This window comes from Ascaphus truei, chromosome 18 (assembly GCF_040206685.1).
Source record: "Ascaphus truei isolate aAscTru1 chromosome 18, aAscTru1.hap1, whole genome shotgun sequence".
NCBI lineage: Eukaryota > Metazoa > Chordata > Amphibia > Anura > Ascaphidae > Ascaphus > Ascaphus truei.
This window is the reverse complement of record NC_134500.1, coordinates 28,280,793-28,305,054: the sequence shown is the minus strand read 5'-3', so window position 1 is coordinate 28,305,054 and position 24,262 is coordinate 28,280,793. Positions and strand designations below refer to the sequence as shown.

Below are 24,262 nucleotides of genomic sequence, written 5' to 3'. Positions count from 1 at the left end.
CTCCCCAGACACTCAGGTCAATAATATTCCAAGCCTCCCACATTTATCAGTTCCACTTCCTGCTAGCCCCTCTTCAATCCCCACGTTCCTGTTGCATCTTCTGCGTAGAAAGTGGGGTTCCCCCAGTTAAATACTGTTACTCTTGCCATACTAGAATATCCAGCACATGCCTCCAAAGTAAGTTTTCCAGACACACAGTAAAAGAAAATAAATTCAAAAGGTAGTCAGTGAATTAAATGGGGCAGCAGTATGCTGGACTTGCAGTGGCCTGTCGCTGGTCAGAGCGACAGCTTACTCATACCTGGAACGCAAGAGTGGTGCAACTCTAGTCCTCAACGGCCGCCAACAGGCCAGGTATTGGGGATATCCCTGCTTCCGCACTGGGGGCTCAATCAGTGGCTGTTGCCTGTGCAGAGGCAGGGATATCCTGAACACCTGAGCTGGGAGGGTCTTGGGGACTGGGGCTGGCTACCTGTGATGTAATGTGTCACCCACACCAGTAGCGCTGCTTTGTCATCTCTCTGGCCGAGCGAAATGCCACCACGCAGCCGATTAAAGAAGCCACTTGTGGTGGGCGTTTGTGTGTCTGCACGCAGGACTTAGATTGCGGTACGCCATCACTGAAATGGTGAAAACCCTTGTATGCGTCTATCTGTAGGATGCCTAGGTGGTCGTTCGACAAGCCGACTATAACGGACTAGCAGAGGGAACCGGAGAAACACCACAAATTTATTTGCCGAGATGTCATGCGAGTGGGCCTAGGTAATCTCTGGCCTTATCTGCCATCAAACTACAGCGGTGTTCCAGTACGAATTAGTCCAGTCCCGTACTTTCCCCAAATAGGCACAGTTTATTGTTACAATGTAACTACGCTCTGGGATACCAAGACATGTCGGTAAGGGATAGGAGCCGAGAGGTCACGCGCTTTGGGACTGTTCCCCCCACACTAACTCATCACACACCCAGCGTCCAGAAATTCCTAGCCGAGGATGCAGAGGCATTTTGGTACAATACACCAGAGGTTCTCAACTACAGTCCTGAAGAAACCTCCCCCCCCCCTCAGGTTAAGGATATCCCAGCTTCAGCACACGTGCTGAAGCTGGGATATCCTTAAATCCTGACCTGTTGGTGGGGCCCCTGCAATACACTTTCTTTACCGACATGACATTGTATATACAAGGTATAGGATTCTTTTTCTACATGTTGTCTACAGCAGGAGAAAAATGACATCATATTTTAGGGGTCGCCCCCTTTAAAGTCTAATGAAAAGAATTGCAAGGTCAGGGTTGTAATATTTAAAACGTCAGCCATGAAAGGAGTGGGGCTCAAAATACTTTAATACAGTAATCCTTTTCATCAGTGAAAAATATTAACACCGTAAGAGACCAAAATGTCAAAGACTCACACCCCATTAAGTTTTTTTTATTTTATATTTGGGATACATTCCTATCCTGTTTTAAATCCCTGCAATATAGAATGCTTTCCCCCCATCTCTGCGGGGTGGCTGTTCTCTGCAACCACAACCCTTTTAGTGAAGGACTTCCTCCCATTTTCCAGTCCGTTACCGGTAAGCACGTCGGGAAACAGAGGGACCACGGAACTGGAAATATTACGGTTGTGCTCTGTGGGGACCTGTTTCAAATCCACCAAAAGGACAGGGTTAGGGAGGAGTGTCATTTTAATAGGTTCAATTAAACGGATGACATTGCAAACATTTTCCTGTTCGTATTTTTAACTCCTTTTAAACGCAACATTTTCATGGTCAACAAAAGCGTTGGAGGGTTTTTGCGACAACTATCTAATGTCCTTTTGTGGCCAGACTGATCCCTCAAAGTCACAGGCAAAGTAATATCTTAGCGTCGTCTCTGGTCTGAATAATATCATGGCGCCCATTAGTCCCACAGATAGACAACAGTAGATGACACGTCGGAATCAATGTTCTGATCAAGCACCAATCATACTCATTATTTAACCTGCATCATCGATGTGCCGAAAATAAGGGCTCCCCTCAAGTTCCCAGGAAATGAAGAGCCAAAAGAAGACTGCGTGTTTAAACAACATCCCTTTATTAGGTCCAACATAATATTACACACACATTGGGACTCAATAAAAGAACATTTTGTTTTCTCTTCAAATAAGGTAATACGTTAACGTCTTTGCATTTCTGGATGGCTTTGTACAATCAAGTAGCATCATTAAAACTTTTGGATGGATCACCTGTGGAGAAAATAAAACAACGTGTCAGAGCCTCCACCTGATTGTAGCGCAGGGATTCCCAGCTCGGAGGCATCACATCCAGCAATAGCCATGGACTTGTACGGGGTGAGGGTGGACTGAGCTCCGATACAGATTTAGTCGGGGAGGACGCGCTTCGCTGCGCAGGAGGTAGGACGCACAAAAGCCTGACTGCGGCACCCCCCTGCCCCCAGAAAGTTTGTGGGGCGACCCATTTGGAAGACCAGACCCCTGCAGGCGGTCACTGCTTTTACCTCCCGACAAGCTTTTGTTTGCGCGGCTCAGGGAACAGTAATATCGAGCTAAAGCTCTACATTCCCTAGTGGTCATAAATAAAAACTGCCCCCTCGTGTGGCCAACCAGTGTCATGACAAAACGAAAATGTCTTCAAGTGTTGGGGAGCAAAATTCCGTGCCTGAAATAAGGGGGAGAGAAAACAGAATACAGTGTAATAAGTTCTCACAGTACGGCTTGTGTGAAGTGTGGCGAGAACCTAATCCACGTAGGAAATGCAAGTGTGATAACAGCATTCCTCACCACTGATCCCAGGTGTGTCTCAGTATCTTTGTATGTGCGGCTGTATCTCAGGACACGAGACAAACATGCAACATGCAGAGTTTTATCTTTTGATATGGAAAGTTATAAAAACCATGTATGCATAGCTTTATTTATTCAGGACAATACGATATTAAATCTCTGCCCGGGAGAGTTTACAATCTAAGTGCTATGATTGGAGACACAGGTGGCAGGTGAGGGAATAAGTGCAGTAGATGGCAGTGCTTGGCCACAATGGTACGTACGTAGGAGTGACTGGGTGTGGTGTGTGTAGCCACGAATCCAGGCTGTTGGAGCGCTTCCAAAGAGACACACCTGGATCAGTGGTGTCACAGGTGAGGAATGCGGTTATCCCACTTGGGAAATGGGAGTGCATTAGGTTCTCACAAATTCACACTCCCAAGTTTGGGAACTTATTACACAATATTTGTGGGTCCTCTCTGCCCCTTTTTCCGGTCACAGGATTTGCGCTCCGACACTCGAAGACATTTTCACACTTGGAATGACGAACTGTTCTTTACAGGGTCCCTGTGCTGCAATTATTTGCATTATCGTTCATTTATTCAGCAATAATTACAGCTCACTTTTGTATATACACTTGAATTATCTTCAATGTTGTGTATCCCTTGGACAGTGCAGTTCCCTTAGAATTGCTGATCGCAAGTTGTATTCCCTATAGTCTGATCTTCGCATTATAAATATAAAACGTTAATAGTGTTTAAAGCAGTAATATAGGTTTCATGGATTGTTTTTTTAATAAAGGATTAAAGCAGGGGGTCTCCGGAGCAGAACTGTTAATGTCAGCTCCGGGAGCCCCCTGCTTCCAAAAATACTTACCTTCTTAGCGGTGCCAGTATCTCTGCAGCGAGGGAACTGTGTGTCCAACTAAATGGCAGCATTTAAATGTCCCGCGGGCCAATAGGTGCAGCTTCCTATTGGCCCACGTGGCTGGGACATTTAAACTCCCCAGAGATACTGGTGCAGGGGGCGCTATTCGAACGATTAACGCGGTATGTAGATAGGAATACCCATTCGATGGCGCGCAATTTGATTTAATCGTGCTGACTTAAACACGCGGTTTGATTATCGTTTTGTCCGGATTAGAAATTTGATTCCAGGCGCGTTCGAATAACGGCCGCTGCATCAGTACCCGCAGCACCTACGGAGGTAAGTATCTCTGAAAGCAGGGGGTCAGCTCCGGAGACCCCCTGCAACAAACATGTAATAAAAAAAAATTGCTGTTTTAATCACGCTGATGTTATTTATCACGCACAAGAATAAGATTAGAGCCATCTACACGCTTTGCAGTCTAGTTCAGGGGGTTCTTAAATCCAGTCCTCAAGGACCACCCAAAACAAGTCAGGTTCTCCGGATATTCCAGCTTCAGCACAGGTGGCTCAATCAGTGACTCAGTCTTCAACTGCACCCCGTGATGGAGCAGGGATATCCTGAAAACCTGACCTGTTGGTGGCCCTTGAGTACTGGAGAGGGCCACCACTGGTGTTTAATGGCAAAATGCCCAACACTTGTGTTTTGAATGATGCACGACAGGCGATATCTAGACAGATATCTAGATGAGAGATGGATATAGCTCTCGCTCTGTAATTCTCCCGCAGTAACAGCCGGGTAGGGACTGCTGTTAGCAGACGCTGCTTAACCCCTTTGCTGCCAAAAAAGCCTGCAATGAATTGAAGCGCAATGAGCTTTGCAAAGAGGTTACCAGACATGCAGCCATTTGGCAAGGATGAGGGTATAATAAAGGAGGGATTACTCGCACGGAGCAAGGGAAACCCCAAAGAGGAAATGTATGTACTTAGGGAGCAAGAAACAGGACATCCCTGGCTCTGATCGGTCCCTCATTCTCAGCCAATATGGTGGGAAAGTGAAACTTTGGAGGAAGTGACATGCCGTGAGAGAGTGAGGTTTTGCTGGCTCACTAGCGGAGGGAAATTATTGGCTCCGGCTTTAGCGATCTCCGGATTGGCTGCGTAAGTCCGGTAAAAACCCGGCGTATATTTGGAAGCGGTTGATCTTCGGCTTTACCCACGATGCACGCCGATGGGCTTACCTGTAATGCTCATGCTTTATCCAAACCCAGTTCTTCCGGAGTCGAGATACCAAGCTCGTCTAAAGTTGGTCTAAGCTCCTGAATAACGTAGGGGTAGATATCCTTGTGAGGTCCAGCCTTATCCTGGGAACAAAACAGACTGTTAGCTTGTGATGGGACAGCCCAACATCCTCACAGAACAGTTGAAGAAGAGACCTACAAGGTTTGGAAAGCTCCAATTCCATCTATAACGAACATGAATGTCTCTTCCCTGATAGGTATCAACTCAGAACACAAAAATAAGCAGGGGGCACCAATGCACTTCTGGGTTCAGTTATCGCTCTGTCCCGCGTTTGTATATCCTGGTATAAAACCGAACCAGACACTATGCTTTAGGTTAACAGGAACGGTTGGAGAGATGAGTGCTTAGGTAAGAAACGATAACCTCAACACAGAAGCGGCGGGAGTGCGAGTCTGTACTCACCTTGACTGCTTCAAGAATGCGGATGGCGCTCGCCAAGTCGTTTAACCGTCTGCATGCCCGCAAGGCGGCATCAACAATTTTTGGTTCTGGCACCAGATCGTAACCGATAAGAGTGTTCATACCTGCAAGGAGAAAAACAGAACTGGTAAATGCATGTTACCCAGCCAGGGTCCCTCAGCACAGGTACCCGTCCAAACCCAGTGCCAGGACCTCCCCTCAGCACAGGTACCCGCCCAAACCCAGTGCCAGGACCTCCCCTCAGCACAGGTACCAGCCCAAACCTAGTGCCAGGACCTCCCCTCAGCACAGGTACCTGCCCAAACCCAGTGCCAGGACCTCAGCACAGGTACCCGCCCAAACCCAGTGCCAGGACCTCAGCACAGGTACCCGCCCAAACCCAGTGCCAGGACCTCAGCACAGGTACCCGCCCAAACCTAGTGCCAGGACCTCAGCACAGGTACCCGCCCAAACCTAGTGCCAGGACCTCAGCATAGGTACCCGCCCAAACCTAGTGCCAGGACCTCCCCTCAGCACAGGTACCCACCCAAACCTAGTGTCAAGACCTCAGCACAGGTACCCGCCCAAACCTAGTGCCAGGACCTCAGCACAGGTACCCGCCCAAACCTAGTGCCAGGACCTTAGCACAGGTACCCGCCCAAACCTAGTGCCAGCTTACTTGTGGGGATAAAACTAGAGCTTGTCTGCCTTAACTAGCGGTGTGTTTATGGACCCATCAGCTCAGCCCGTGATACCCTTATGCTGTTTCGCTCCCCACTTGGCGGTAAATAAAAGTGAATTGGGTTAGGTTACTGTCTCGGGGTACAGTACGGCCTGTAACAGGCTATATTGGAGCAATGTGAGTGGGTTTGCTGGTGCTGAAGCCCACGCGCAGGCGTTATCCAAATAATTAATGGAAATCTGTCACTGTGAGCGACTGTGTGCACCAGATGAGGTGGTAGTTGGCACCATAGCAGGACGGATTTGTACAATATGAGAATATCAGGGTTACGGTCGGATTCACTCCAAGGCAGCAGTGTAAAAATAAATTTTAATTATGTAATTTGGCCTTAAGGATTTTTGGATGGTCTCACCTTTCCTTAGCTCCCATGCATCGATGTCTGGCTTGTTGAAGTACGTCACCCAGCGAGCATCAAATTCCTCGTCGGACTCGTGTTTGGCGTGGGAATAGCAGCGTGCAGCTAACGCAGCTGAGTGAGAGAGGGAGACATTTATCACGGTATGAAGGAAAACCGCAAATGGGCACCACCTACCAGGATGCACTAAAGTCACCCACATTTAGAGGTACATTTGAGTGATCGTTTTTGATTTAAAAAAATTAAAAAAACAAGCGTACCCCAGTTTTTCTAAGTTAGTGTGAAAACACTGAGACTTGAGGGGTGCGATTTCCTCTGGCCGAGGCCTGTATGTTTAAGAAGAGTTTGCACCGACAAAATCTCCCCTCCCTTTATTGGTGGGCTAAGGGTAAAGAGCCCACCTAAGCCAAACATTCTCCTATTCAGTGGCCATTCAGGTTTTAAGTCCTTTCCAAAAAAGGAAAGGAGCAAAATCTTTGCTATTAGTTCATGTTCAGGATGCCATTTAGACTTGAATTCTTTACAAAAGGTTCCTTTCTGGTCTGCTGCAAGGTACCGTAGCTATAACCAGACCCATATTGTTTGTGTTTCCGATAAGGACACGAGTCTTGGAAAGGTTACACAATAAAGCACACATTAACACGTCGCTCGCCAAACAAACGACAAAGCGAGCTACCTGGTGCATGGGGGAAAAAATAGCATAGAACACAGATCAATGATCGCAGAGGATCACAAAAGGCAATAATAGTGTCAGCTCAATGAAAGCCAAAAATAGCCTAACCCCTCAATGGGGTAAACTGCTAAGGTCACACTAAAGTACACGAAAATAATAAAGTTTTATTAAACCAATAATTAATTAAAACCCGACGAAAAACCATAAAAATGCATAAATAAAATCCACATGCGTTGGATGAAGGCAAGCAAGGTGAGTAGTTATAATGCTTAAATAGCACAAACAACAACAATAATGCTGTAATCAGGTATACAATCCCATATAAGCTGTGCACAAGGCTGTGCAAACAAAAGAACAACATGCTGAGCCTTCGGCAGCAAGGCAATGCTTATGGCCACCAGCAGGATCAAAGCAGGTCATACAGTAGGGCAAGTATACAACCTGAAAGCATACAGTGTACGTATGCATGTGAACAGCTGCAGCCCAGGAGAGTAACCGGAGCAGACCTTGCCTCCAAACAGCACAACGTGATCGTCAACGTGCTGACGTCACGCTACCCCGATGTACGTTTCGCGCGTCACAGCGCGCTTTCTCAAGGGGGAGTAGTAAAACGGAATAGTCAGTGTGGCCTAATATACCCTCCCCAATCAAGGAGGAGCAGACTGATTGCGCATCATAGTAGTATAGAGCAATAGCGAAGTAGGGATATGTGTTAACCCTTAAGTAACATCGCAACATATAAACTGGGGAATCGACAAAGGGGGGGAGGGGGTAAACAGGAAAACCAAATAAGTAATTGAAATGGCATGTTCTAAATGTACCCCACATAGAAGATTCCTAATATGGATAGTAATTGTGCAGAATAATAATATCCACAATAAAGCACACACAGGGGCTGACAGGCACAAAGAGCGACCAAACCGAGGAGACGCAAAATGAATATGGGGTAGTATAAAAGTGTAGGAGTGAACTATTCTGACGGATCCGCCTATAGAGTCTAAACGGAACCTACTAAGCTGATGGTAAATAGCAAGGCCCTATATACCGGGATCCCTCTACCCCCAATCAGAGAAAGGAAGAAAAAAATGAAACCTTCATTAAGTCCATGAGGTGTAAGTGTTTAACGTATGAATCCACCTACATTCGCACTGTCGCTGTTTAGTATCCCAGTTGCCCTTGCGTGGGCCCCAGGGTATATGCGCAATGCCCATGAAGCGTAAATTCGAAGTGTCTCCCTGATGTATGTCATTTATGTGCCTGGCAACCGGCGTGTCAAGTCCATTCCGAACCAAACCTAGATGTTCCAGGATGCGTACCTTGAAGGCTCTGTGGGTTTCCCCAACATATTGTTTTCCACAAGAACATTGAATCAAATACACTTCCCCTGTAGCAAGACAGTTAATAAAATCTTTGGTAGTGTAGATAGTTTGTGATTTGGGGGTCGGTGAACGTTTTACTGACTTTAATTGAAGGACAGGCCTTACAACGTCCACAGGTGTATGTACCGCAAGGTTTGTTACCTAGCCATGTACGTGTGGGTTTTGTCTGGAAATGACTCCTTACTAGACGGTCACGAAGATTACGTGCTCTACGGCTAACCATTTTCGGTGTGGTCTGTAGTATTTTTGACAAATCGTCGTCTTGGAGTAAGATATGCCAGTGTTTATTTAAGATCTGGCGGACGGATTGCCACTGGCGATAAAGCGTATAGTATGTACCTTTTCATCGTCAAATCTAGGATGTTCAATAATCAAGGTTGGCCTTGGAGTGTTTAGTGACCTGTGGTATGCTTTCTTGATGACTGATTTTGTGTATCCCCTTTCCATAAAGCGTTTGGTAAGATCTTTGGCCTGGGTCTTAAATTCTGTCATACTAGAGCAATTTCTCTTTAAACTGACAAATTGACCTGTAGGAATATTATGTATCAATTGTCTAGGGTGGCGACTGTCCGCCTTCAGAAGACTATCTGTGGCGGTGGGTTTACGGTAAATTGTCGTTTCTAACTTGCCACCCTCCTGTTTCGTGATCGCAATAAAGGAAATTGATGCACTATTTTTGTACGTCATACGTCAATTTCAGGTTATGTCCGTTAGTATTAAGTTTGTTAATAAACTGTCAAAAGTTTCTCTGTGCCATTCCAAAGAAGGAGCAAATCATCAATATACCGAGACCAGAGATCTATATGGTCTGTATAGATGGAATGGTCATCCATGAACACCACGGTTTCCTCCCACCAGCCCAGATAGAGGTTGGCATAAGTGGGAGCACACGTGGTGCCCATGGCTGTTCCCTGAATTTGATGGTATATCTTGTTAAACAGAAAGACATTTTTAGTAAGGACAAAGTTAAGCAATTGTAACACAAACTCGTTGTGTGCTTGTGAGTTCGTATCCCTGGCCCGAAGAAAATATTTAACCGCTTGTAAGCCAAAGGTATGGGGTATGCTTGTATACAAACTTTCCACATCTATACCCACCAACAAGGTATTACTGTCCACGGTAATTCCTTCCAATCACAAAAGGGCAGCCTTCGTATCTTTGAGGTGCGAAGGGAGGGCGTCTACAAAAGGGCGTAAAAAGTGTCTAGATAGATACTAGCGTTGAATGCAAGGTTTCCGACGCCAGACACTATTGGTCTGCCTGGTGGAGGGCTAATGCCTTTGTGGACCTATGGAAGATGATAGAATGTGGCCACAGGAGGATGTTTGATGAGAATAAAATCAGACTCATTTTTCATAATCATCCTTTTGTCAATGCCACTCTGAAGGATCAAGGATAGTTCGGTCAAAAAAGTATCAGTCGGGTCTTGAGAATATTTTGTAGCAGTGTTTATCAGATAGGAGACGAAGGCATTCATCAACATATGACTCAGTATCCAGAACCACGTTACCCCCTTTATCCGATGGTTTTATAGTAATGGTATCGTCATTTTCAAGGTCCTTAAGAGCTTGGTTTCATTAAAGCTCAAATTATAGGTCTTAGGGTTATGTGTCATATGGATAAGATCTTGAGTCACTAGCTGAGTAAAAACGTCAACATTGGTACATGTCTGTAGCGACTGTGTATTTGTTACGTAAATGTGTGAAAGGACCTTCACCAGGAGTTCTAGTATTCTCCTGTTCTAAATCCTGCAGAACTTCCAGGAATGCAAAATCTCTAGAGTCAAAGTTTTCGGCTGGGGTATTAATACTCTGTAATCTCTGTCTCCGTTTAAAGAAGACATGAAAAGATAGTTTGCATGCGAAAAGAATGAGATCTTTGATACTCTCAAAAATGTCAATATTGTTTGTAGGGCAAAATGTCAGCCCTCTAGATAAGACACTAAGGTGTTCCCGACAGAGGCTTGGTAGAGATCACCTGCGTCGGTGGCGTCATCCGCGTCTGTAGGGTCTCCTTGTCCCCTGATCTTAGTACCCCCATATTGCCCTGTCTCAGATTTATTGCCTGACCCCCGTCTGGTCTTTGTCCTGGGAGATGTAATCTGGGCCAAGACCTAAAAAAAGATTGGCCTGCAGGTACACGGGATGTTGATGGGAGAGCGATAAATCACAAACTATCTACACTACCAAAGATTTTATTAACTGTCTTGCTACAGGGGAAGTGTATTTGATTCAATGTTCTTGGGGAAAACAATATGTTGGGGAAACCCACAGAGCCTTCAAGGTACGCATCCTGGAACATCTAGGTTTGGTTCGGAATGGACTTGACACGCCGGTTGCCAGGCACATAAATGACATACATCAGGGAGACACTTCGAATTTACGCTTTATGGGCATTGCGCATATACCCTGGGGCCCACGCAAGGGCAACTGGGATACTAAACAGCGACTATGCGAATGTAAGTGGATTCATACGTTAAACACACTTACACCTCATGGACTTAATGAAGGTTTCATTTTTTTCTTCCTTTCTCTGATTGGGGGTAGAGGGATCCCGGTATATAGGGCCTTGCTATTTACCATCAGCTTAGTAGGTTCCGTTTAGACTCTATAGGCGGATCCGTCAGAATAGTTCACTCCTACACTTTTATACTACCCCATATTCATTTTGCGTCTCCTCGGTTTGGTCGCTCTTTGTGCCTGTCAGCCCCTGTGTGTGCTTTATTGTGGATATTATTATTCTGCACAATTACTATCCCTATTAGGAATCTTCTATGTGGGATACATTTAGAACATGCCATTTCAATTACTTATTTGGTTTTCCTGTTTACCCGCTCCCCCCCTCCTCGATTCCCCAGTTTTTATGTTGCGATGTTACTTAAGGGTTAACACACATCCCTACTTCGCTATTGCTCTATACTACTATGATGCGCAATCAGTCCGTTCCTCCTTGATTGGGGAGGGTATATTAGGCCACACTGACCATTCCATTTTACTACTCCCCCTTGAGAAAGCGCGCTGTGACGCGCGAAACGTACATCGGGGTAGCGTGACGTCAGCACGTTGACGATCACGTTGTGCTGTTTGGAGGCAAGGTCTGCTCCGGTTACTCTCCTGGGCTGCAGCTGTTCACATGCATACGTACACTGTATGCTTTCAGGTTGTATACTTACCCTACTGTATGACCTGCTTTGATCCTGCTGGTGGCCATAAGCATTGCCTTGCTGCCGAAGGCTCAGCATGATGTTCTTTTGTTTGGACAACCTTGTGCACAGCTTATATGGGATTGTATACCTGATTACAGCATTATTGTTGTTGTTTGTGCTATTTAAGCATTATAACACACTACTCACCTTGCTTGCCTTCATCCAATGCATGGCGATTTTATTTATGCATTTTTATGGTTTTTCGTCGGGTTTTAATTAATTATTGGTTTAATAAAACTTTATTATTTTCGTGTACTTTAGTGTGACCTTAGCAGTTTACCACATTGAGGGGTTAGCCTATTTTTGGCTTTCATTGAGCTTACACTATTGTTAACAAATCTACGTAAGTACCAGCACTCACTGTCTAATAGCTAAATGATGAAAACAGTTGTAATGCAGAATAAACATTTAATAATAAAATGAACCAGAAATAAATCAAATTTTATTATTAAAGGTTTATTCTGCATTATAACTGTTTTCATCATTTAGCTATTAGACAGTGAGTGCTGGTACTTACGTAGATTTGTTAGTACTATACAGGGGAATAAGGGTCCCCTTTTGTTCCGTGCACCCTGCAATTGCATATATTTAACACTATCAGAGTGCTGTCTATCGTCCCCTTTTACCCTTACACTATTGTTAGTGTCACCTATTTAGAGTGCAATTACTGGGGGTCTTTTGTGATCCTCTGCGATCATTGATCTGTGTTCTAAAGGTTACACAAGCCTGTTCTAGAATAAGTCATCCCCGTGTTTAAACTGCAGTCAAATGTTGGACATTAAACCATCGATTTAAAGCATTTTAATAAAATCAGTCGAGTAGCATTAGATACAATACTTACCACTCAATGCTTTTTTAACGATGTTTACGGTATTAAGCATCATTGGGTTGCTATAGCAACTGTTAAGGAAGCCACTGCACTTCCTCGTTTGAATTAGCCGGCCATTTTGTGTGCCCCGGACTGATCGGCTGCTTAGATCAAGGGTGCGCAAAGTTCCTGTGCTGCGCACCTCTGCCTTGCAGCCCCAGCGCTCACGCCCCTCTCTCCTAGAACCCATGGGAGTGATGTCACGCAACCCGTTCCGTCATTTGACGCGTCACACAACCCCATGCTGCGTTGCTGAAGAGCCTGCAGAGAGCAGGTAAGGGAGTTACAGAGGCCTCACCCGGCATTTAATTTAAATGCTATGGGGAAGAGTGTGGGGCCTGTGTAACCGCCCCCACCCCAATAGAAAATTATTGCGCCCCCCCAGTTTGCACACCCCTAGCTTAGATAATGACTTTGCTGTAAAGGAAGTAAGTAGGAATTTAAAACTGTAAAGGAGGTAAGTAGGAATTTAGACCAGGGTAATGCAGTTGATGTGGTCTACGTAGATTTTGCAAAGGCTTTTGATACGATTTCGCACACAAGGTTAGTGTTCAAAATAAAGCAAATTGGACTTGGTAAATACATATGCACCTGGATTTAAAACTGGTTGAAGGACAGACAGAGGGTTGTCATAAATGGAACTTTTTCAGAAGAGGAAGGGGATGTGACTTTGTAAATGGTTGCTATAGAAACAAAAGTCTTACATTACAATACATTAAAGATGTAATTTAGAGTTGTTTTTCTCATAGTACATAGTACAGAACTGATTTATTATTAAAAAAAAAACAACACGCATGTAGGATATTGCTTGGTCTGCAGCTTTAATCTCTGAAGTTTGATTGGAAATGTCAGTACTGCAAGTGTTGAGCACCTTATCTCCATTACACATGGGTAGGGGCACTGAATGTTTGCATGTTCCCGTTACAATAAGGGCTCAGAATTTAGGGCAATATTACTTTGAAAATAAAGCTTACAGCTACTTGGCATTTAATAGAAAAGTAACTTGCCCGTGTTAGTGCCTCCCATACCACAAGCTTAACGGAAGTTTGTTTTAACCCATTCAATATCAGTGCACCGGAAATGCCCCCGAGTTCCACTGAAAGTTAAAGGATTTTAATACATACAACACAGAGAAACCTAAAAGGCATCTTGTGGGCAACTTTGAAGCCACCTAACTTTGTATAGATCAGACTGAACTTGGGAAGAGTGGCAGAGAATGATAAAAATACCAAAGGGAAAAGGACTTTGGTTTATTCCCCTGTTAATCCCCTCCACAGATGGAGAATGAGCCTTTGTGGACGACCTTTGAAACCCATTGTAGGTCAGACGGTTCACACTGCAGCACAGGAGAGACAATGAAGGTTATGACTGCATACTGTACCAGTAGCTAATCCAGCACGTCCCAGCCTTACTTACACTGTGCCCCCCTTGATATTAATAAGGGCTTTGCAAAACCGTTTCTAAGTTATTGCAGACTCGGACCATCGCTAACAAACCTGTGTGAACGATCCCAGGCAGTATGTGCTGCGCTCGTGGATAGGGGGGGCACGCGCTTAGTAAGCAGCATTTCATTCAAAAAGCTGTGGGGTTTTAAAGGAATCAGTGGTGTATTAGATCAGCGGTGTGCAAACTGGGGGGCGCGGTGTTTAGAGGCCCGCGCGCTTCCCGAAGGCACTTAAATTAAGTGCCGGGGGAGCTGCAGGGCCTCTGTAAACCTGACTTATGACTCCGTCGGCTTCTTAGATGCGTCGCCATGGCAATGCAGCGTCAAATTATGCCGCTATGGCAACGTGACGTCATGCCGACAGAGCCGACGCGCCGAGGTGAGGGGACTGCCGGCAAGGGGGAGCAGGGAAAAGTTAGCGCCCCCCTGTATTAAATAATACTTACTGCATTTTCCACCACTCTGTACTTTCATTATTTGTAATGTATTAAGCTTCCATAGGTTGCTATAGTGCTGAAGCTTAGGTCTCGGACATAGTGCACGCACGCGACCAAAAGCGCGACTGTCACGCGCATCTGTACTTGCCGAGATTCGTGGCCTACATTGTTGCGCGATGGGGGGGGTGTAGCACTGACATCACAGAGCTGGTTCGCCCTCGTTGGGGGAACCACTCACGTGACCCAGGCATCGCGCACGAAATTCAAACTTGGTTGTCGTGCCTAGCTCTGGTCGCCCCTGTGCATGCACACTATACACAAACAAATTGGCGTCCTAGTGTTTTTCGGTGTGAGCAACGTCGCTCGTGCCGTCTCCTGCACTATGGGCGCAGCCTTAAGAAAGCCACAACACTTCCACTCTGGAAATAGGCGGCCATATTGCGTGCCCGGGGAAGCAGAATCTACACCGATCGATGACGGGAGAACAGATCTATCGGCGGCTCAAATAATTACATTGCCGAAAGTTAAATAAAACGGCCAATAGGAAATTAACCCTGCATATGCCCCGATACGTTTCCACGGAGTGCAGGACGCAATCTGTAGGGAAGAGGACTTCGATTTCCGGGTAAAAGGCTGCAGCGATCAAGTAATCCTGCAGCCTCCTGTGCCCAAAGTGTTAATAATGCCCCAAACTGCCCCTCAGTGTGTGCAGGCAGCATGGGGGGTTTATAGTTGTCACTCACTGCGAGATTCCAGTCACGCCCCACACTGCCTTGCTGCTGTGGATGCAAAGCATTGTGGGAAGCTCTTGCTGCAAGTTACAGCAATACACTCCCTCCACGCTAAGGTGCCGTTTGGGGCCTTACTAAGCGTGCAGTCCCCACACTGACTCGGGAACCCCCTACTGCCTGGGATTCCCCAGTACTGATTGTTTTTGGTGAACCCCTTGGAGACGCCTCACATACCCCCTGTTGGGAATCACTGAAGCAGTAACATCCTTCTAGGAAACCCAGAATATACTGCCAGGTGGGCAACCACGGGCAAATATTAGGTTTTGTATGGTAACAAGCTGCAGATAAATTAAAGTGGAAACCCTCAGCCATGTAACACCATTTTCAAAATATGTTACATCTAAGCAAGTTATTTAATTTAAAATCCAGACCTCATAGGTTGTACTTTTATGTTATTACTAGACAGGTATAGAAGAGCTGTCCATCAATCTACTAGCTCTAGGGATTTAAGGAGGACACCAATAAGTGCAACTTCATTCCCCTTTCTTAATAGCACCCAAACAAACTATCAGGGCTGGTAGTTCCATGGCAAAGCTAAACGGAGCCGCCTGCGTGACCTGCCCGCAAGCAGACAAGAGGAACGCTGCTCAACATAAAGCGCTATTAGCGCACACACAAATGACAGGACTTTCTCTTTGAAAGCATCTCCTCACGTGCACTGAAATGCACAAAGTGTCTCAATGTGGGAATTATGGAAGAGTCCAACTAAGAACCAAGAGAAATCTTTATCTTGCAGGCTGGACCATAGCACAGAACAGGGGGGATCAATGCCAGACATCAAGCCACCCAACAGGTCAGATTTTCAGGATATCCCTGCTTCAGCGCAGGTGGTGCAGTCGAAGACTGAGCCTCCGAAGAGCCACCTGTGCTGAAGCAGGGATATCCTGAAAACTTGACCGGTTGGGGGGCTTGAGGACTGGAGTTGAGCCCCCCTGATATAGAAGACAGCGCTGCAAGGTGTAGGTCTCCCCCCATATTGTTACTAATTCAATCTGTGTCTGAACCATTAATACCCTCACTAAATATCAACCTCTTCACTGCTGGATAGACCAGAGCACTAAATACATCTGCCTGTACTTCGGGTTACACCCACAATCTAACACTGCTAATGTTTCCCCTAAAGGAAGACACTTTTCTGTAACCTATAATTTGTTACCTCGATGTATAATTCACAAGTGTCCGTCTGTCACACAACGACTCCAACACTACTTGCTCCCCGTTCATGTTATACACTAATAAGAATTTGGCTCTGGATTTATCAAAGTACCACACAGAGTATCGCGCCTGTTCTACTGGTAACTGCTATCGACAAATCAGAACAGGCGTAATATCCCGCAAAGCGATAAAGCCAAAGTGAGGACCAATGTCGAATCTGTGAGCTTCAAGAAATTGGAAGCCGAAATGTTGTCAAAACCATCTTTCACTCCCCACCTTGGGCTATTTTTATTCCGCTTCCCTCCTAGAGATGTCTTATAAATGACATGACACGTTATGGCGATTAAAAAGGTGACCCCCTCTCCCACCCATGAACAGTAATAAGGAACATTTAAGTGCCTTCACGTCACAGATGGGTCCCACAAACCTTTTACTCACCAACACGTATTTGTGTACCCAGCATTCAGCCGCACAACACACTTCCCAATGCAGAGCCAGTAATCAACCTCACACTGATGATCCTCAAGGTCACACACGGTGGTGCGGCCCGGATTGCTACACATGCAGTATTTTAACCCCGACTTTGCTGTAAAAGCTGTGCACAAGAACAGCAGGTATAAGCTTAAGGGGTATGTTAAATGAATAAGCAGCCAGGTATGACACACCGAGTGCTCATTTGCATATCATTACCCAGGTTCCCTGGCGGTAAAACGATACAATTATAAAGGACCGCAAACATTACAACTTCAAACCGGTATTGCAATATTCAATTTAACAAACTACAGGCTACCCATCACATAACGGTGTTACATCCCTCGCATGCGTGTCGGAAGTGATATTTTTCATAGTTTCTAAAAGAAGCTGAAAGAAAAGACTGAATATTTTAGATGGTGCCTAACAGAGCAAGAATAGCCAAAGGCAACATCTGTTCACCAATACTACAAAATATATTAAAGTAATTTAGCAAAGGGATATTCTATTGTCATATGTATAAAGAATTACTACTCAAGTAAATGACATGGTAATTACAAACTTTTACAAAGTTAGTGTTTAGAAAAAGGAATAGATTTGTTTTCTCCCATGAAAATATTTTATCAGCACCTGAACGGCGTTAAATGTTTACAATTAGTTTTAAAGTGGCCAAGACGGCATGTTTTTATATAAATAAAAATAATGTATAATACACCAATATGCTGACAATCTGTAATGCAGCTTTGGCTTTTAAAATGCAGAAACACCAGTCCCCGACAGAAGGCTAGTGCAGAAGCCGAGCGCAACATCGCCATTACTTTAAAAAGTTAATAGTGAAACAATAGTTTGATTAGTCATGTGTGAGATTTAGGAGTAATGCACAGAACAGTCGCTGCTATGGGTTCACTAACTGTTATACTGTGCGGTGTCTGCCGGAAAGGGAGTTACCTCCTCCACTGTCCTTCACAACATGCAGTGTAGTTCCTCAATGTCACCTCACTTCCTGACTTCATACAAACAACACCATCAGCCACTTCTATTAACACACGCTCCACCGGTAACAACTGTACTCCGCAAAGCAAATCAATGAACGTCCCATATTAATTACCAATCACCTAGCTGAGCTCCAACCAAAGCCAGAGGGAGAGCCCAGCAAGAAGTCCTGCTCACCTCGAATCAGGTCAAGTGAGCCAGGCAATGTGAATCCTGAGGCACAATGTGAACCCCGAGGGACACCGACATTTGCCTGGCTCCCAAAGAAAACCTATTTTTGGAACGGACAAAAGAAATGTCATATCTGCTCTGAATCGCGGTCTTCAAATGTCTACATAAATGTGACAAAAACCATGACAGAATCAGCACAATTTCCTTATCACTTCAATCTAATTATAGTTAAGTGTGAAACGTCTCCCCGTGCAGAGGACGTTCCAATGAATTAAAGTCATTGCTGAACACGGGTATGTATTTATTCACTGATCAGCGTTTGCTTAACGCGATTTAACATGTAGATTCTACCCAATAAGTATTCAAAAGAAACCCACTGAATTACACAGGTTTATGCGCATTATAAGACCCGTGAATTGAGACTCCCTCACAGAGGCAGTCACATCCCAGCACATAAATATAATAAGTGAGAAATTAAATGGATGCAGCTTCCATCACATCCCAGCCTGCAGGAGCGCACATGCGGAGATTGAGGCCTTTCAATAAGACGTGGTGACAGGCCAGATAAACCAGTCAGACATAATTAGGGTTGTGTGTTTGTCTACCTCTGGATCAATATTAATCTTTAGACGTGGGACTGACCTGGATGAAGGGGCTCAGTCCCCGAAACGTAATGCACAGACGGGTCACTGCAGATAGAAATATGTAAAGTACAAGGAGACCCAGTACAGCTTTTATTTATACAAAGAGACTTTCGTATTAATATTGATCCATTTCAGTAAAAGGAATATATAGCAAGTATCCAGGTAAACGAAATGTAACATCAGCTTAACTCAATGGACATATACGTCTTTACCAGCCTTATCTACTAAGCATTATACACTTGCAGTAATCAAAGACATGGTATTCAATGCTACCAAACACCACACCGTCTTAATACTCAAACCTACAGCCCCATCCAACCACCCCAATGGCCCCTCCACCCGCCCCATATAGCATTGCCCATCTGCACATCTATTACAAGCCCATATAGTATTGCCATTCTGTCCACCTATAGCCCCGCCACAACTGCCCATTCACCCACCTAAAGCGCCTTCACCCGCCCCATATAGCATTGCCCATCCATATAGCCCCTCCACAGCCATATATCATTGCCCATCCATATAGCCCCTCCACCCCCATATAGCATTGCCCATCCGTATAGCCCCTCCACCCCCATATAGCATTGCCCATCCGTATAGCCCCTCCACCCCCATATAGCATTGCCCATCTGTATAGCCCCTCCACCCCCATATTGCAGTGCCCACCCGCCCCCATATATTGCCATCCTCACACCGGCAATACACCACCAAACCCCCTCAACAAACCCCCAACACCAGCTGCGTTCAGGGGCATCCCGCCATTACCCCTCCCATCCATACCACGTACCCACATATAATGTGGCACCAGCCCAGGTTGGAGGGGGTCACAGGGAGATTGTTAACCCCCTTCGTCGCCAGAGGGGGGGGGGGGAGGGGGCAGGGCTCAGACGGATTTTTTCCATGGCCCCATTACTAAACCCCAGTGCAACCCTTTGAGAGACTCGGGTGACCGGGCAGCCCTTACTGGGGGTATCAGAGATGGGGTGAGGGGGAAGTCTCGGGCACCAGATCCACCCTCCCCTCCTCACCCGCCTAAGCGAGTAGGCCTCACCGGAAGCCTGCCTGGGAGTAGGTAACCCGGGTCATTACAAGGACACAGACCAGTTACTGTGGGGAGGTGATAGAACCAAACCCCATTAACAGCACTGAACCCCAATGGAAGGTCTGAGAGGAGAGGGGCCTCACCGGGCGCCCGTGTCACCTCCACCGTCAAGGGCACTCACCCGGCGAGCAGGAGGCGGTAACGGAGGGCTGGAGGGGGGAGCGGCAGCGGGTCAGGCTGCGAAGTCCCGAGGAGGCGCAGCGCCGGAGGAGAGCGGCTCCCAACATGGCGGCGATCTGAGGTGAGCGGAGAGGGGGACAGGCAGCTTGCGGGCACCGGAAGAACGAGGCACGCGCGCAGTGCGGGCTCACCACGCGCCTGCAGACCAAAGGGGGAGGGAAAAGGGGGGAGTGGCTTCGGGCTGCGACGTCATCGTACCATAGAGACTATAGCGCTACCGGGCGAGTCTGTGGGAGAGAGCGCCGCCTTGCTGGGTGTTACGTGGGCGGCCATGTTGGTTGTGGGTAAAGTCAATTTAAGTAGTCGGCGGGGAAGTCGCTTCTGGGGGTCACCCTGGTGGAAGAAGCGGCGGCCATGTTTGTTGCTGGCAACCCATGTCAGCTCTGGCTGACAGGTGTCAGCGGCAGAGACGCACACGATTAATAGCGATTATTCTAATCATATTATTTTTTAGTGTGTGTTAATTCCCGACGAATTTCAGTGGTTTGAGTCACTACTAGACTTTGATAACCTGACTGTAAAAACAATATACATATATATTTTATTTCTACTAACAATTGATATCATAGGACTAGCTTTCGAGAATTTTCCTCTCTTCCTCAGGTCAAGCAATACAGATATACAAAGGTTTTTATGACTTAGACCAGGGGCACACGCAAACTTTTTGCTGCGCCCCGATTGCCTCTTCTGCTCCGGTGGTCCGCACCCCCCCTCTTCCCCCCTTTCCCCCTTACCTCGCGTGGCGTCAAATGACACCGCTGGGACATGTGACATCACGCCATGTTGCCATAGGCACGAGTCCTGACGCCGGCAGAGACAAGGTAAGTTTAGAGTTGTAGGGGCCTCACGCAATCCCCGGCATTTAATTTAAATGCCTTGGGGGAAGAGCGCGGGCCCGTGCAACGCGCCCCCCCCCCCCCCGAAAAGTCCGAGGGGGGGGCCCACTTTGCACACCGCAGATTTAGAGATTAAAAAAGAAAAAAAAGGGGAAGAAAAGGAACAGAGATGTAGATGAGGGGGGGTGAGGGAGGAATGGAGACACTGGAAGGGCGATAAAACGGTGATAAGGAAGTTGAGAATAAGGGATGGGGGGCTGTACATCCACAGCAGCACAGAGGGAAGAGGATGCTGGGGGGGAGGGGGGAAGTTTTAGGGTGGCACATTGGCAGGGAGACAGGGAGGACCATTACAACAAGTGTGTGCGAACTTAAAGACACTGATAATGGCACAAAACCGTGCAAACATATATGCCAAGATCCCACAGCCAGTCACCGCCATGGAACAATCGATGTTAAAGGATCATACTGCTACACATCCAGGAATGTGGTTTATATTATTCAGTGCAACAAATGTGAATAAGGATGCTACATTGGGGAAACCAGCCAAAATCTTCAAGGCAGAATGAATATGCACAGACTCTATACTCCATCATGAAGAAGGAAGATACTGCTCACCTGTGGGACATCACTTCTCACAACCAGATCATTCCATAAATGATTTAAAAATCAAAATTCTCAATTGAATGTTCAAACGCACCCAAGAACGGAAAATATTTGAGCTCAGAATGATAAGACTCTTTGACACCAAAACAAGAGGACTTAATGCGCATATGGGGTTTCTCACACACTATCAGAATTTGTTGTAATGCTCCTCCCTGTCTCCCTGCCAATGTGCCATCCTAAACCTTCCCCCCCGCCAGGGCCGCCAACAGAAATCGTGGGGCCCAGGACAAATATTTTAAGCAGGCCCCCCGTGTCGGCGGTATTGCGAGCCGCCCCCTGCCCCCATTTCACACCTCACGAGCCCTCTTTCCCCCCCCTCTTCCCATGTATTTCTCTCCCGTCTAACCCCCTCTCACTCTCCCGCCTGGCATGTATTTAATTCCCCTGCGTCTCACTCTTACTCTTTTCCTCACTCACCCCTCCTCTTCCTTAGTTAATTACCCCACACTCACTCATTCCCTCCCTCACACAATTCCCCCCACAAGATATATACCAAAAAACTTCCCAGCCCCAATGCAAAAAACTTCCCAGCCCCAATGCAAAAAACTTCCCACCTCCAAATACATACAAAAAAAATTCCCACCCCCCAAATATATACAACCCGTCCCACCTCCCCAAATGCACACAAAAAAAACACCTTCCCAATACATATATAAAAAAAATACATATAACCCCCCCATACATACCTTCTATCTATACTATAATTCTAAATTGGATTCCGTTTGTTTGTATGTCAGAAGCATCGAAATCTCACAAACGGCACCACGTAGCACAACAAAATTTTCACTGTACATTCTGCTGCGGATTTGTAGGTCAACGCAACTATTTTGAGCTTCCAATATCACTCACCTCCCAAATTATGGACATTCTAAGTTTCCCTCGGCTGTCCAGCAATAATGTTAGAGTAGGGGCAGGGGGCGTGGCTACTAAGGGAGGGGGCGTGTCCTTGCCTGGATCCAGCTAGCGGGGGGCGATGTACCAGCAGGGGGGGGGGGGGGTGTGCCAGCGGGCGGTAGGGTTGTCTATGGCAATTTGTATTATCTCCAGTATTATTGTATTATCTCCGGTATTTATGTCTCCGGACTTAGTAAGCAATCGTGGGGAGCGATAGAGCAGGGCTGCTGCTAGGGGGCTGGGCAGCTTCCTCCATCCTGATTGGCTGCTGCTATGTAATTCAGCCAGTCAGGAGGAGGTAGCAGGAGCCTGGGGGGTGGGGCCAAAAAGCGGAGGAAAAGCATGCAGCAGAGAGGTGAGGCTGTATCCTGTCTCCTGTCTGTGTGTGTGTGTGTCCTGTCTGCTGCCTGTGGCCTGTGTGTGTGTGTGTGTCCTGTGTGAAGGGTCCACAAACAAGCTGAGTCGGTACACAAGAGGTTAACTGCAAAGGAGACAGAGCACTGCACAAACGAAGAGCTTCACGAGGCTACATAGGATTATGCTGAGCAAAGCATGGAACGAAGCAGGAAGTATTTAAAGGCAGGACAGGCCAATGGGGACAGGGGGTGGAGCGGAGGCGCGGCCCCAGAGGAGCTGGGATAGGCTGCAGGCAACAAGGCAGAGAAGAGAGACTTGCCACGCAGCTGGGGATCATCGCACCGCGCGGGAGGCGGGACCAGGTTCCGTGCGGCAGCTAGAAGAGCTGCGGGTGCGCGCACGCTCTAATGAGAGCGGGGGAGCGCGCATGGGCAGGAACAGTGGCTGCGGTGGCGGCAGCAGCAGGTAAGGAGGGAACACGCCGCTTGAATTCTTTCTTGAACTTGGCAAAATCCTGTGTAAGTTCGGGTCTCAGTTCCCAGATGGGAGAAGCCCAGGACGATGCATCGCCAGTCAAGAGTGCAATAATATAAGCCACTTTAGCTCTGTCGGAAGAGAAGCGAGAAGGAGTTAATTCAAATTGAATATCACATTGGTTTAAGAATCAACGACACCCATGTGGGTCACCAGCATAGCGATTGGGAGTGGGGAGACGTGGCTCCAGAGGTACATTGGGTGAGGTCTAGGGGAGAGCAAGGTCGAAGGTCTGAGAATGCGAGACTGATGGAGTGAAATAGCGTCAAGTCTCTGGGCCAAGGAGGGGACTTGGTTGCTCAAATACTGGAAATATTCAGAAATGGGGGCCAGAGCTGGGCCCACCTCAGGGGGGGTCTATGTTTGTTGGGCTCAGCATACTGTAACGCTCGCGCTGCCCACAAGACAAGACCCCAGCACTGAGGTGGGAAGGTATAACACCACACACCCGCAGCAGCGGAGGTGTGCCTGGAAGGCGGATAGTTTAACGTAGCCGGGTGTGGGTTGGAGAGTGTAGGAGATGCGGTATACTTGCCGAGTTCCGGGATTGGAGAAAACAGGATAGTAGGGGTCCGTAAGCCGTGGTTTGGGATTGGAGAGAGCAGCGTAGTCCGAGTCCATATGCCGTGTTCAAGGGTAGGAGAGATCGCCGTAGTTGATGGTATGCCAAAATCCAGAAGGGTCCACAAACAAGCCGAGTCGGTACACAAGAGGTTAACTGCAAAGGAGACAGAGCACTGCACAACAGAAGTGAGCTTCAGGAGGCTACATAGGATTATGCTGAGCAAAGCATAGGAGGAAGCAGGAAGTATTTAAAGGCAGGACAGGCCAATGGGGACAGGGGGCTGAGTGGAGGCGCGGCCCCAGAGGAGCTGGGATAGGCTGCAGGCAACAAGGCAGGGAGGAGGGACTTGCCACGCAGCTGGGGATCGTCGCACGACATCGCGTGTGCGCGCCGCGCGGGAGAGACGCGTGCGGGAGGCAGGACCAGGTTCCGTGCGGCAGCTAGAAGAGCTGTGGGTGCGCGCGCTCGCTCTGTAATGAGAGCGG

General features: G+C 47.0%; 1 protein-coding gene across 2 annotated transcripts; it reads right to left on the bottom strand.

Annotated features, from left to right (window-relative positions):
- Positions 1–2,043: 2,043 nt before the first annotated feature.
- Positions 2,044–20,106, bottom strand: COX5A (cytochrome c oxidase subunit 5A). 2 transcript variants are annotated; one of them, XM_075575960.1, is made up of 5 exons: positions 19,867–20,106; positions 6,413–6,529; positions 5,322–5,443; positions 4,859–4,981; positions 2,044–2,217 (listed from the first exon to the last, which is right to left on the bottom strand). In XM_075575960.1, exons 1-4 carry the CDS (start codon positions 19,970–19,972, stop codon positions 4,868–4,870), a joined length of 459 nt encoding a protein of 152 aa, XP_075432075.1. In that variant the 5' UTR covers positions 19,973–20,106; the 3' UTR covers positions 2,044–2,217; positions 4,859–4,867. The 2 variants fall into 2 exon arrangements, with proteins under 2 accessions (XP_075432075.1, XP_075432074.1); XM_075575959.1 differs by lacking the exon at positions 19,867–20,106 and adding an exon at positions 12,514–12,568.
- Positions 20,107–24,262: the final 4,156 nt, after the last annotated feature.